The 14,161-nt window shown below is 40.4% G+C and overlaps 1 protein-coding gene across 1 annotated transcript; it reads left to right on the top strand.

Annotated features, from left to right (window-relative positions):
- The first annotated feature begins 4,509 nt into the window (after positions 1-4,509).
- Positions 4,510-12,925, top strand: LOC110864271 (vacuolar-processing enzyme). Its single transcript, XM_022113308.2, has 9 exons — positions 4,510-4,777; positions 5,258-5,422; positions 5,499-5,655; positions 5,906-5,991; positions 11,620-11,819; positions 11,915-11,963; positions 12,065-12,274; positions 12,333-12,533; positions 12,622-12,925. Exons 1-9 carry the CDS (start codon positions 4,562-4,564, stop codon positions 12,799-12,801), a joined length of 1,464 nt encoding a protein of 487 aa, XP_021969000.1. The 5' UTR covers positions 4,510-4,561; the 3' UTR covers positions 12,802-12,925.
- Positions 12,926-14,161: the final 1,236 nt, after the last annotated feature.

The raw sequence follows: 14,161 nt of genomic DNA, 5'->3' as shown, positions 1-14,161 counted from the left end.
TTAGTGAACATGGCATAGACATCGGATTTGTGGGCTATAGGGTATGTCCATAAGAAATTGGTATAATCGTCTAAAAATTAAGGCATAGTAACGGTGTCCCCCATTGGAAATAATGGGAGAAGTCCAAACATCACTGTGAACTAGATCAAATGGCAAACGAGTACTTGTATTAGATGTAACAAAAGGAAGTCTAGTATGTTTCCCAAAAATACAAGCATGGCAAACTTTATTGTTTAAAGAACCACAAGAAATTGAAGAAGTTTTTAAAGTTTGTAAAATAGTTGGGCCTGGATGGCCGAGCCTTTGATGCCAGATGTCTTGAGAGATAGCTGCAAAAGTGGACGTAGTGGTGAGGTTCGTGATGTTGGACGGGTTGAGAGTGTAAAGGTCCCCCGAGCTATTGCACCGTAGGATAGGTTTCTTGGTCTTGAGATCCTTCACAGTAAAACCATATGGGTCAAATTCAACAGATAATTGGTTATCAGTAGTAAAACGACGTACCGAAATTAGGAGCGTATAAGACGTTGTTTAATTTAAAGGGAGGGAAAGGTGGGGAAGGGTTATGTTGCCTTGTCCTAGTACCGGAATGGTTTTGCCATTGCCAACAATAATGTTGCGAATAATACCAGAATTAAAAAGAGACAGAAACTTATCAGATTGAGGAGACATTGTACCTGACGCACCGGTGTCCATAGTCCATGAAGAGTCGTTGTGATGGAGAGCCAAGTTGTATAGTGCTTGTGCTATGTCAGTTGGAACATATCCAGTAGCATACGATTGGGCCGAAGATGGAGTGCTCGGTTTTGGGCCAAGAATACCTTGGGCCGATTGTTGTTGGGCCGGTTGAGCAGGAGGTGGGTTGGATGGATAGGGGCATGGGGGAGGAGACCATTGGGCCCAAGGAGATGTCGGTTGTGGTGGGTAGTAGCCGGCCCAGGGAGGTGGCGACCAGTAGGGTGGTTGGTAAGGAGGGTAGCGGCCACGTCCGTTAGAGGAGCGACCACGTCCACGGCCTCGGCCGCGTCCGCGATCAGAGCCGGCATGGTTGCAGGTTTCAGAGGGGGGCGGCGGGGCGATTCGGTGGTGGTGTGAAGTGCCGTGCTGGCGGTTTGAGCCGATATCTTTGCTTGAGCGGTCTTGCGTTCTTCAAGTTGGCATTGACGAGAGCGTGTGTTGTAGAAGTCCGGGAGCGGTTGGGTTTGCTGAAGAATTAGGGAGATGCTCTCATATTGATCTGTAAGCCCGGTGAGGATCTGAAGAACAAGCTGATTTTCGGATATGGTGGAACCAAGACTGATAAGTTGATCGTGAAGAAGCTTCATATATTGACAATACTCGGTCATGCTGGAGAAATTTTCGAGCCGCGAGTTGAAGAACTTGTTTTGTATAGTAATTGTGCGAGCAACTTGGTTGTCAAGGAAGAGGTTCTTAAGACGGCACCATGCGTCATGAGCGGTAGTGTTGGTGGTCATGATGGTGTGCATGAGATCTTGAGAGATGGTACCGTAGATCCATTGGAGAACAATGGAATCGATCCGTTCCCATGACTCAAGATAGGTGGGTTTGGCGGCCGGAGCTTTTTCATTGTCTTTGTCGGCTGTTTCTTTGGTTGCGGAGGAGGATGCGGCGTCCTCACGGGGTTGTAAGTGGTCGAAGACCTCATATGCTTTATAGTGGAGGACAAAGAGTTCGGCCCAAGTGTTATAATGTTCAGTTTGACTATCAAGGATCAAGGGGATAGAGTTTTTGATGTTGTTTACTGTGACAACGGGGTGAATGGTAGGGGACGCCATGGCCGGCCGAGAAGAAGAAGGTGGCGGACGGCGATAGAAGAGGAAAAAGAAAGTAGGTTTGGGGTTAGGCTCTTGATACCATGAAGAATATTATCGCTCAAATTGATCATTCTAATTGATTGATACCTCAATATATACAAAATACAATCCCATAATTTAGGGAAGAATTAATTACATAATCCTATCTATATTTACATAAGGTATATCTATTATTGCCAACTTCCACGCGTGGTATTGTTCCATCACGCACAATTTCTTTGTCACCCCGCCTCCCCTAATAATTTTGTATTCATTATTCAAAAATGTTAGGCTAAATGCGTTTATATTATGCTAAGACTACAAGGTATGGTGATGGACCATCCTTGGAGGATGATCCGCCACGTAGGCGACACGTCATAGTCCTCCCAAGGATGGATCATCCTCCAAAACTAGGGGGCATGGGAGAATGGTCCTAGTCATAGTCTTCCACCACTTTTATGTTTTTTTTTAATCTTCTACTTTTTTTTTAACATTTAACAAATAAAGTAACAAAATATTTTCATTAATATTAAAAAACATTACATAAACTTAAAAAATAAATTAAACTTAAAAAAAATAAATTAAAAAAAAAACATAAACTTAAAAAACTAAAGTTAAAAAAAAAAAACTTAAAAATATCCTAACATATTAAAATAAGCTACTAGTCTTCGTCTTCCATGTGGTGGCCGGGTTCGTTTTGAGCGTTGTTTCAAATGTACTCCACCAAGTCCGCTTGTAGGTTGTGATGTGTGTACTCGTTACGTAGAGCGAAGACGTTCAAATCTTGTTGTTCCTCACTAACTGGAACAAAATTTCCAGTAGACGCGTTTTCGTCGTACTCGCATATCGCTCTCCCTTCGTCTTCAATGATCATGTTATGAAGGATGATACAAGCGTACATAATGTGTCGTAACCTCCTTGGTGTTTGCGAACGTGCTGGAATAGAAATGATGTGCCATTTTTTTGTAGAACACCAAAAGCCCGTTCAATATCTTTTCTTGCGCCCTCTTGAAACTTTGCAAACTTTTTTCTTTTGTCGTCGGTAGGGTGCAGGATAGTTTTAACGATTGTCGAGTACGTTGGGTATATCCCATCGGCTAGGTAGTAACCTCGCCTGTACTCCACCCCTGAAACCGTAAAGCTTGTGTCTGGACCTGTACCCGCCACTACATCATCAAAAATCTGTGACTGGTATATGAGGTTGAGGTCATTGAGCGAACCAGGTAGACCAAAAAAAGCATGCCATATCCAGAGATCCTGTGACGCAACAGCCTCTAGAATGATAGTCGGATGTCCCTGATCTCCCCTAGTATACTGACCTTGCCATGCAACTGGGCAGTTCTGCCACTGCCAGTGCATGCAATCAATGCTCCCGAGCATTCCTGGGAAACCATGTCTCTGTTCGTGTGCTTGATATAATTTTTGAACGTCGTTTGCGTTCGGTTTCCGCAGGTATCGCTTGCTATACAATTTGACAACCCATTGGCAAAACTTGTGCAAACATCGACGTGCGGTTCTTTCAGACATCCTAATGTACTCGTCTAATGCATCGGGTCCGAAACCGTACGCAAGTTGGCGAATGGCCGACGTACATTTTTGTAAATTACTGAAACCCCTTTGCCCCCTAGCGTCGTTTCGCAATGTAAAAAACGGATCAGACTGGGTCATGTCGCCTGCAATACGTAAAAACAGTGGACGACTCATGCGGAAACGACGTCGAAAAATCTCGGCTGGGTACACGGGTTCGTCGGCAAAATAATCGGCTACTAGTTTATCGTGGCCGACTATAAATTTAGAACAAAACATAAATGAAATTAATTATAAAATACATTTTAAAATCTATATAAAACAAAAGGAAAAAAAAGTAAAATACCTTCTTGGTCTCGGTTATATTTTGCTCGTCTAGTTAGCCGTTGGGACGACCCTTCATCGGCCGCCATGAACACCTGAGCCGCGTTCATAATCATGTTGTGCATAATAGCATCCTCTTCCGAAGATGATGAATACCACGCGGACGAAGACGATGAAGACATAGAAGAAATTGAAGAAATGGAAGAAACGGGTGAAGCCATGATAATTTTTTAGCGAGAGATGGGGTGGTAGCGGGTAAAAATGGTACAAAATATGATGAGTTTTTATAAAAAAGGAAGAGTGGTTTATAAAATGTGAGAGAGATGGGGTGGTAGTGGGTGAAAAGTTGTGAAAAAAGGGGTTAAAGATGTGAGTATTTATAAAAATGGAAGTGAAATGGGGTGTTTTTTAAATTATAGCCGTTTGAAATTAATTTTTTTTTTATTTTCAACGGTCAAAAAGTGGAGGGGCCACCACTTTTGCTTCGTCGCAAACGGCTACAACCCAACGTGGAAGACGGGATGGGATGGGGGCGGCACGGTGTTTGGACCGTCGCCGACCCGTGACGAACCGGGGCCGCACCCCATACCGTCTAGCCTAATATTGATTTAATTCTTTCCAGAGATCGAAGCAGGTGACAAAAACCCAGGTACAATCAATTCAAAAACATGATTTTGTTTTTATGTATATTTTGACACTTCCAACATTGCATGTAGTTCAATTTGCCATCATCAAATCACGGGTTTTTCATATGTGAACCCCACCTGGCGTTCACATTTTGCCAAGTGGTATCTTTGTTAATTTGCATGCCGCGCTACACTTGAATATATGCAGTGAAATGAAGTAATGAAGTTGTCACTGTCTCCAAACTAATTAACGTACTTCTGCTTTCTGTTTCAATGGCCTGCTTCAGCTATCGTCTAATATGTTTGCTTCTTGTACTTATGATGGTGATGGCACTACCTAACGGAGCTGCTGCTGCAAGAAGAGGTTCCGATTATTGGGATCCATTTATCCGGTCACCTGTGGATCTGGAGGATGACGAGTTGGGGAATGGCACTAGATGGGCACTACTTGTCGCTGGTTCAAAGGGATACCAAAGTTACCGGCATCAGGTTAGTATCCGTTAAGATGTCGCACTCATTTTCACTAGTTAGTTATTATATATACTTAAGGGCTGGGCATGTATGTCTAGCGGTATTAGGGGTAGGGGTGGTCATCACTCACCACCCATTTATCACTCACAACCTCCAATCAAGTTTCGCCATTTCATCAACCATTATTTCATCACTCACAACCTTTTTAGTGGAAATGACCATCACTCACAACACCCAACAATAAACTCTCACACCCCCTCACATTCTTCCATTTATAATCACGCCAATAAACTTCCACGTGTGAAATTCATGGTGCGGCGGTGGTTTGTTTGAAACTTCCACGCGTGAAACTCATATATGTATTTAAATGTGTTTATACTACAAACATAACGCAAAAATTTTGAAAATAAAAATACCGTTAAAATGTTAGAGAATATATACTTTGTATGAAATTAATACTCAGTACCCCTTAGAAATATAAAGTTTTATTAATCACAGGCAAATGTTTGTCACGCTTATCAAATACTCAAAAGAGGAGGCTTGAAAGATGAAAACATTGTTGTGTTCATGTATGACGATATTGCCACATGTGATGAGAATCCAAGGCCTGGTACAATTATTCATCACCCGGAAGGGGGCGACGTCTACGCCGGAGTACCAAAGGTACATTGCTATATCACTTGCTAAGGGAATAACAAACTCATAATCCATCACTAAAATATTACAACTTTTATTACAGGACTACACCGGGGATGCAGTTACAGCTGATAATTTTTTTGCAGTGATTCTTGGTGACAAAAGTTCGGTGAAAGGTGGAAGCGGAAAGGTTATTGATAGCAAGCCGGATGATCGAATCTTTCTTTACTACACGGATCATGGAGCTGCTGGATTGCTAGGTGAGTGTTACAAGCAGGGACACAACTAATGTATTAAGATGGGTAGCACGGGCTACGACTCAACCCAGTATTTGTAGTGTATTTTTTTTTTCTGTTTTTTTTTCGCTTTTATACAAAGGATACCCTAAACAAATTAACACGAGGATACCCCTAAATTATTGGGCTAGCTCCGCCACTGGCTACAAGAATTTCATTTAATATACTAGATTGAATTAGTGGTCATGATATATTAGTCTTATTTTGGTTGTAGGGATGCCGGAAAAGCCTTATGTTGTAGCCAATGACTTCGTTGAGGTCTTGAAAAAGAAGCATGCCATGGGTACATACAAAGAGATGGTAATGCATACTTAACTATTAAACTAAACTTAAGAGTACTATATATGTGATGTTATTTATATGAAAGTTTTGATGGGAAAAACACAAAACCCGGTCACAAACGGTAAACACAAACGCGGAAGCAAACTTCGTTTGACCAAGAATTTTCCCAAACTTGAATGAACCTTTGAGGATGCAAACAAATAGGGTATACCAACTACAATCTAAACAACCCGGAAACAATAATAACAAGAACACCAAATTTTAGCGTGGAAAACCTCTCAAGAAAGGAGAGTAAAAACCACGGGACTACTAGAGCCGCTTCAAATCCACTATCACCAATTTAGAGCAATACAAAGTCTTCCCTAGGTCTACTAGAGGCATACAATAATCATCATACACTTGGAATCAACAACATCAAGCATATGGAATCAAATACAAAGACAAAAGAAGGAAATCACCAAAATTCTGCAGAAATTCGCTACGAACAGAGGCCGTGCAGATGAACTTCCAGACCTGATTTCGACAAACCCACCGTTGGATAAGGTCGCCCTGGTGTGCAGATGACTGTGCCCAAAAATCAGAGCGATCCAACGGTTCAAACTCCGGGAAACGGACGACCTCTGCAGCTAGGTTTTGGAGTGACGGAAATGAGCGAAAATTTTCTTCTTCTTGGTGTGTTGTTTTTGTGAGGGTGTTCACCAAATGAACCCTGCTTCTTCTCTTTTATCCATCTTCAAAAAATAAGATTGGGCCATAGAAAGTATTGTTGGGCTTCCTCATTGGCCCAAAAACCCAACAATTCTCCCCCTTTTTGGCCTATGAGGAAGAGTTCGCCATCCCGGCGATTGAGCAACATATCTTCAACTTTTCCCTTGCCAAAGATTTTGTCAACATATCGGAACCATTATCATCGGTATGAACTTTATCAAGTTCGAACAACTTGTCTTCAAGCGCATCTCTAATCCAATGATACTTCACATCAATATGTTTTGTTCTCTTATGAAACATAGAATTCTTTGCAAGGTGAATAGCACTTTGATTATCACAAAGAACCACGTAGCGCCGTTGCATAAAGCCAAGCTCCTGCGTAAACCTTTTCAACCACAACAGTTCTTTGCATGCTTCTGTTGCTGCCACATACTCAGCCTCAGTTGTAGACAAAGCAACATACTTTTGTAGTCTTGACTGCCATGAGACAGCTCCCCCTGCAAAAGTCATCAAATATCCAGAAGTGGATTTCATGTTGTCTTTGTTTCCCGCCAAATCAGAATCCGTATAACCAACAAGCATTGGCTCTTCATTCCCAAATGTTATACCCAATTTGGAAGAACCACGTAGATATCTAAAGATCCACTTAACTGCTTCCCAATGCTTCTTACCTGGATTTGATAGAAACCGACTAACAACACCTACTGCATGGGCAATATCAGGTCTTGTACACACCATTGCATACATCAAGCTTCCAACCGCTGACGCGTATGGAACTTTATCCATGTCTTCAATCTCCTCCTTCAAAGAAGGGCAATCTTTATCGGTTAGTTTAAAATTGGGAGTAAGAGGCGAACTAACCGCTTTAGCTTTAGCCATGTTGAATCTGCTGAGCACCTTCTCAATGTATTGCTCTTGTGACATGTGCAACTTCTTTGAAGCTCTATCTCTAGTAATCCGAATACCAAGAATTTGTTTTGCTGGGCCCAAGTCTTTCATAGAAAACGACTTGCTTAATTCTTTCTTCAGCTGAACAATTCTCTCTGCATTCTTGCCTACAATCAACATGTCATCAACATAGAGTAATAAAATGATAAAATCATCATCACCAAATCTCTGAAAGAAAACACAGTGATCTGAAATAGTCTTTCGGTAGCCTTGCTTCCCCATAACAGACTCAAATTTCTTGTACCACTGTCTTGGTGCTTGCTTCAACCCATAAAGACTTTTCTGAAGCTTACAGACATAGTCTTCTTTACCTTTAACCTGAAAACCTTCAGGTTGCTCCATATATATTTCTTTATCCAAGTCACCGTGAAGGAAAGCTGTCTTAACATCCATTTGCTCAACCTCAAGATCAAGACTAGCTGCCAAACCAAGAATCACTTGAATGGAACACATCTTCACGACTGGAGAGAAAATCTCATCAAAATCAATACCCTTTCTTTGACTGAACCCTTTAACCACCAATCTGGCTTTGTACCTAGGCCTCGAGGTATGTTCTTCAGTCTTCACTTTGTAGACCCACTTGTTCTTCAAAGCTCTTTTGCCCTTGGGCAACTTTACTAACTCAAAGGTATTGTTCTCATACAAGGAATTCATCTCATCTTGCATGGCTTCAACCCACTCCCTTTTGTGTTCATCTTCCATCGCCTCTTCATAACACTCGGGCTCTCCCCCATCAGTGAGCAAGACATACTCATCAGTAGAATAACGGGTGGAAGGATGACGGTTTCTTGTAGACCGTCTGAGTGGGATAAATGTTGGCATACCTGGCACTGGTAACTCTGGATGAGGACCCTCATCTAACTCTTGCTGCTCTGGAGTATCATGATTATCAGTACCGTGTTGTTCATCATGTTGAATATCATCTTCATTATGTGGCTCAGAATGTTGTGGAGGAACTGGATCCAAATCAGTAAGATCATCAGTATGTTGAGGAACTATCTTTGTCTTCTCAATATCTTTCAAACTTTGATCTTCAATAAAATCAGCATCGAAACTTCTTATGAGTTTCTTCGAGATTGGATCATAAAACCTGTGTCCAAACTCATCTCCCCCATAACCAACGAATATACATGGCTTGGTCTTTACATCAAGCTTTGTTCTTTCATCTTTGGGAATATGCACAAAAGCCTTGCATCCAAAGACCCGCAAATCATCGTATGAAACATCTTTGCCGCTCCAAACCCTGTCAGGAACATCAAAAGACAAAGGAACACAAGGAGTACGATTAATAACATTTACTACGGTGTTCAAAGCTTCACCCCAAAAGGAATTAGGCAACCCTGCATGTGACAACAGACATCTAACCCTTTCAGCCAATGTTCTATTCATCCGCTCTGCTAGACCATTCAATTGTGGTGTCTTTGGAGGAGTCTTTTGGTGCCGAATACCTTTCTCTCTACAGTAAGCATCAAAAGGACCAATGTACTCGCCTCCATTATCTGTTCGAATACACTTGAGCTTCTTCTCAGTTTGTCTCTCAACTAAGGCATGAAACTGCTTGAACACATCTAATACCTGATCTTTAGACTTCAAAGTATAGGCCCAAACTTTTCTCGAATGATCATCGATAAAAGTGACAAAGTACAAGCAACCCCCAAGTGTTCTAGTCTTCATAGGACCACAAACATTCGAATGTATTAAATCAAGTATATTGTCTCTCCTATGTGGAGGGTGACTTTTGAAAGAAACTCTTTTCTGTTTACCTGCCAGACAATGAGAACACTTCTTCAAATGAACATCGTGCAAATCGGGCAAGGCATTCTTCTTCAACAAAATAGACATCCCTTTTTCACTCATGTGAGCAAGTCTCCTATGCCACAAGTCGGTCATATCGGCATTCACTAACAAATTGACCGAGTCTTTGGAGATCTTCGGATGCGTTCTGTATAACTTTGAACTTCTTTTACCTCTTGCCACAATCAAAGAACCACGAGTGAGTTTCCAAATACCATCACCAAAGGTACTATGGTAACCATCATTATCAAGTAAACCAGCGGAGATCAAATTGAGTCTAATATCTGGAACATGTTTTACATTGTGTAAAACCAACTCCATCCCAGTGTCAAACTTCAAGCAAACATCCCCAACGCCTACAACCTTTGATAGCCCGTTATTACCCATCTTAACAACCCCAAAGTCACCAGGTGTGTAAGATGAATAAAACTCCCTTTGTGATGTCACATGACACGTAGCACCACTGTCAACAACCCAACTCGGATCATCACGTGCAATGTTCACCATATCATAATCACAACAAACGAAGAACTCTTCGGTAGCAGTATTAACTTCAGCTGTGTCATTGCCACCATCATCTTTCTTATGATTGTTCTTTTGATTGTTGTAATTAGCCTTCTTTTTCTCCCTTTTTAATTGTCTGCAGAATTTAATTGTGTGCCCTTTCTTACCACAATGATGACACTCATAATCAGCAAACTTACCTCTAGACTTACTACGATGCTTCTCTTTGTTACTCGGACCTCTACTTTGACCTCTCCCCCTGCTCTCTGTGGCCAAAACATCTGATTGTGAAGAGGAACCCTGTGATTTTCTTCTCATCTCTTCATTTAAAATACTACTTTTAGCCATTTCCATAGTAATAATACCATTTGCTGCAGAGTTGGACAATGATGTCCTAAAAGTCTCCCAAGAATCCGGTAAAGTACCAAGAAGCCATAAGCCTTGTACCTCGTCTTCAAACTTGATACCCATTCCTGCAAGCTGATTAATAAGACCCTGAAAAACATTCAAGTGATCAGTAACAGGAGTTCCATCATTGTACTTCAAATTTATCAACTGTTTAATCAAGAACAGTTTATTGTTTCCGGTCTTTCGAGCATACAACTCCTCAAGCTTGTTCCACAAAGTACGAGCATGAGTCTCCCCACTAATATGGTTCAAAACATTATCATCAACCCATTGGCGAATATAACCACAAACCTTTCTGTGCAATATATTCCACTCTTCATCTGTTTTATCACCCGGTTTGTCAGTATTAAAAACAGGCATATAATAATCCTTAACATAAAGGAGATCTTCCATCTTTCCTTTCCAAACATGATAATTAGAACCATTCAAATTTACAATCCTACTTGTATTAGCTTCCATTGTTCAATCAAGTTTCAACCCAATAACAAGAGCCAATGGCTCTGATACCACTTTGATGGGAAAAACACAAAACCCGGTCACAAACGGTAAACACAAACGCGGAAGCAAACTTCGTTTGACCAAGAATTTTCCCAAACTTGAATGAACCTTTGAGGATGCAAACAAATAGGGTATACCAACTACAATCTAAACAACCCGAAAACAATAATAACAAGAACACCAAATTTTAGCGTGGAAAACCTCTCAAGAAAGGAGAGTAAAAACCACGGGACTACTAGAGCCGCTTCAAATCCACTATCACCAATTTAGAGCAATACAAAGTCTTCCCTAGGTCTACTAGAGGCATACAATAATCATCATACACTTGGAATCAACAACATCAAGCATATGGAATCAAATACAAAGACAAAAGAAGGAAATCACCAAAATTCTGCAGAAATTCTGCAGCTACGAACAGAGGCCGTGCAGATGAACTTCCAGACCTGATTTCGACAAACCCACCGTTGGATAAGGTCGCCCTGGTGTGCAGATGACTGTGCCCAAAAATCAGAGCGATCCAACGGTTTAAACTCCGGGAAACGGACGACCTCTGCAGCTAGGTTTTGGAGTGACGGAAATGAGCGAAAATTTTCTTCTTCTTGGTGTGTTGTTTTTGTGAGGGTGTTCACCAAATGAACCCTGCTTCTTCTCTTTTATCCATCTTCAAAAAATAAGATTGGGCCATAGAAAGTATTGTTGGGCTTCCTCATTGGCCCAAAAACCCAACAAGTTTAATACAAAAATAAATATGATACTTATGTCTCTAAAGAATGTTAGTTATTGTAGGTTATATATTTGGAAGCATGTGAAAGTGGAAGCATCTTCGAAGGCTTGCTGCCTGAAGATCTCAACATATACGCTATAACTTCAACCAAACCCGAAGAGCCTAGCTATATAATCTATTGTCCAGACATGAATCCGCCTCCCCCACCCGAGTATACAACTTGCTTGGGAGATACATTTAGTGTTGCTTGGATGGAAGATAGGTATTTTTAAGATTTCCATGATTAAGACTTTATGGTGGTACGGTATATGGTTGTTTACGAGTCCTGATTAAACTTTTTACGTGTGTTTTAATCAGCGAAACACATAACCTGAAGAAAGAATCCTTGGCGCAACAAATCAACAAGGTTTGAGAATATATATGGCTTTAAGTATTTGGCTAAGAACAAATGTATTATGTGTTTTAAATGGTTTAATATGTGTTATGTGGGCACATATTCATGTATAGGTGAAGGAGAGGACATCTATGTTCGGTACTTACGCGAATGGTTCTCATGTAATGGAATATGGTACTAAAGTCATAAAACCGGAGAAGGTCTATCTATATCAAGGATACAATCCTGAAACCGCTAACCTACCAGCTAATCGGATTCACTTTGACAAGAAGATGGAGAGTGTAAATCAAAGAGACGGAGATCTAATATACTTGTGGCAGAAGGTAAGCAATTGTGATTTGTTTGTTTAACGCAAACATGTAATCATTCATATATGTGTAGTACAAGAGATCATCGGTATCCAACAGAGCGGAAGCTCTCAAGCAGATGACAGAGACGCTAAGGTATATGGCGCATTTGGATAGCAGCGTCGACATGATTGGGGTGCTTCTTTTCGGACCACAAAATGGTGGTTCAATCCTACGTTCGTCTAGAGGTCGTGGTCTACCTCTAGTGGACGACTGGGATTGTCTTAAATCGATGGTACGTTTTACTTGAACCAACATATACTTTAAACTAGGGACTTTTCCACTTTTGGCCATTGTACTAAATGAGACGCCTTCTTTTGAAGACTCGATTATTTGAGAAGCATTGTGGCTTGCTAACTGAATACGGCATGAAGCACATGCGTGCCTTTGCAAACATTTGCAACAATCTAGTTGAGGAGACTGAGGTGGAGGAAGCGATTATTGCTACTTGCAGTGGGAAGAACATCGGACCATATGCTAGCCTTGGGGCTTATAGTGTTTGAGAATTTTATCAAGCGTTCTCATGTGGTGTTTACTTGCGATATTAGCATACTTGATAGTGTTTATTTCAACTATATGTTTGCATGTTTCCGTTTCAAAAAGAATTGTGTTTTGTTTCTAGCTATGCATTCGCATGAGTACAAGCAACCTAAAAAAAGATAATGGGTTAAGACATCCAAAATCTAAATTATAATCCGGTCTGTTTCAGATTAGTTGTGCGGTTTTTTTGGATCATGGAGTGAATAAATTTTGGATTATGGACTCTAAACATGAACTTGGGCTGATTGGGTTTAAACTTAATATTGGTTAATTGTAGGGCTGGCAATTTTACAGGAATACACGAATACACGACACGAACCTACACGAAGTTAACAGGTATCGTGTATGGCCTTAACAGGTATCGTGTACCAAACAGGTAGACACGAGATTACCTGTTAATTTTCGTGTATAAACAAGTTAAATACCTGTTTACCTGTTAATACCCGTTAGTACACGATAAGAAATTAAATTAAGTAAAACTCATTAGTCATGTGTGTGTGGGTTCCTTAATTCCTTTCTAATTTCATTCCTCATTCAATTCAAAAAAAAAATAATAAAACCATAAACTCCCTCCGTAACTCTCAGATAGCATGCCGTGTTCGTGTTTTTGTTCGTGTTAACAGGTATTAACAGGTAATTTTCGTGTATAACAGTCGAACATACGTGTTAACAGGTATTAACAGGTAATTTTCGTGTATATCGTGTCGTGTTCGTGTTCGTGTTTGAAAAAAAGGACACGATAAGTTATCGTGTCGTGTTCGTGTATAGGGTTTCGTGTATCGTGTCTTATCGTGTCGTGTCTTATCGTGTACGGGTATACATGATATGCCATCCCTAGTTAATTGGAGTAAGGTATTAAGGCCCGCCCTGTTTGGTTTGCAAAATTAAGCAATTAAAATTAAGGTGAATTTTATCAGAAGTTGTATTTGGTTTACATAAGATGAAATTTTAATTTTCTTAAACCTTATATTTTATAAATTGTACGTTTAGTGATTGTTGTTGTTGTTATTATTAATTCAAACACGCTTTGATAATGTTTTTTACTATTTCGATTTAGTTCTTCTTTTTTACGATAATGTTTTATATTTCGTTCTAAATTTTGCGAGTTAACACATTGGAAAACGCGTGCATGGTTCAACATTTTACGACTATTTTTGTTCAGTTTAACAGTCCCATCGCAACTCGCGGGTCCTAAATACTACTACGAGATCATTTGTATAATCTACACGTGAAAAAAAAAACATAAGCATATTAAATAGGGGTGTGGAGAAAAACCGAAAATAGAAAAACAAAAGAAAACAAGAAAGCAAACCGTAGATATAA

Source organism: Helianthus annuus, chromosome 6 (assembly GCF_002127325.2).
Source record: "Helianthus annuus cultivar XRQ/B chromosome 6, HanXRQr2.0-SUNRISE, whole genome shotgun sequence".
NCBI lineage: Eukaryota > Viridiplantae > Streptophyta > Magnoliopsida > Asterales > Asteraceae > Helianthus > Helianthus annuus.
The sequence above is the reverse complement of the archived record's forward strand: the minus strand, read 5'-3'. Positions and strand labels throughout refer to the sequence as shown.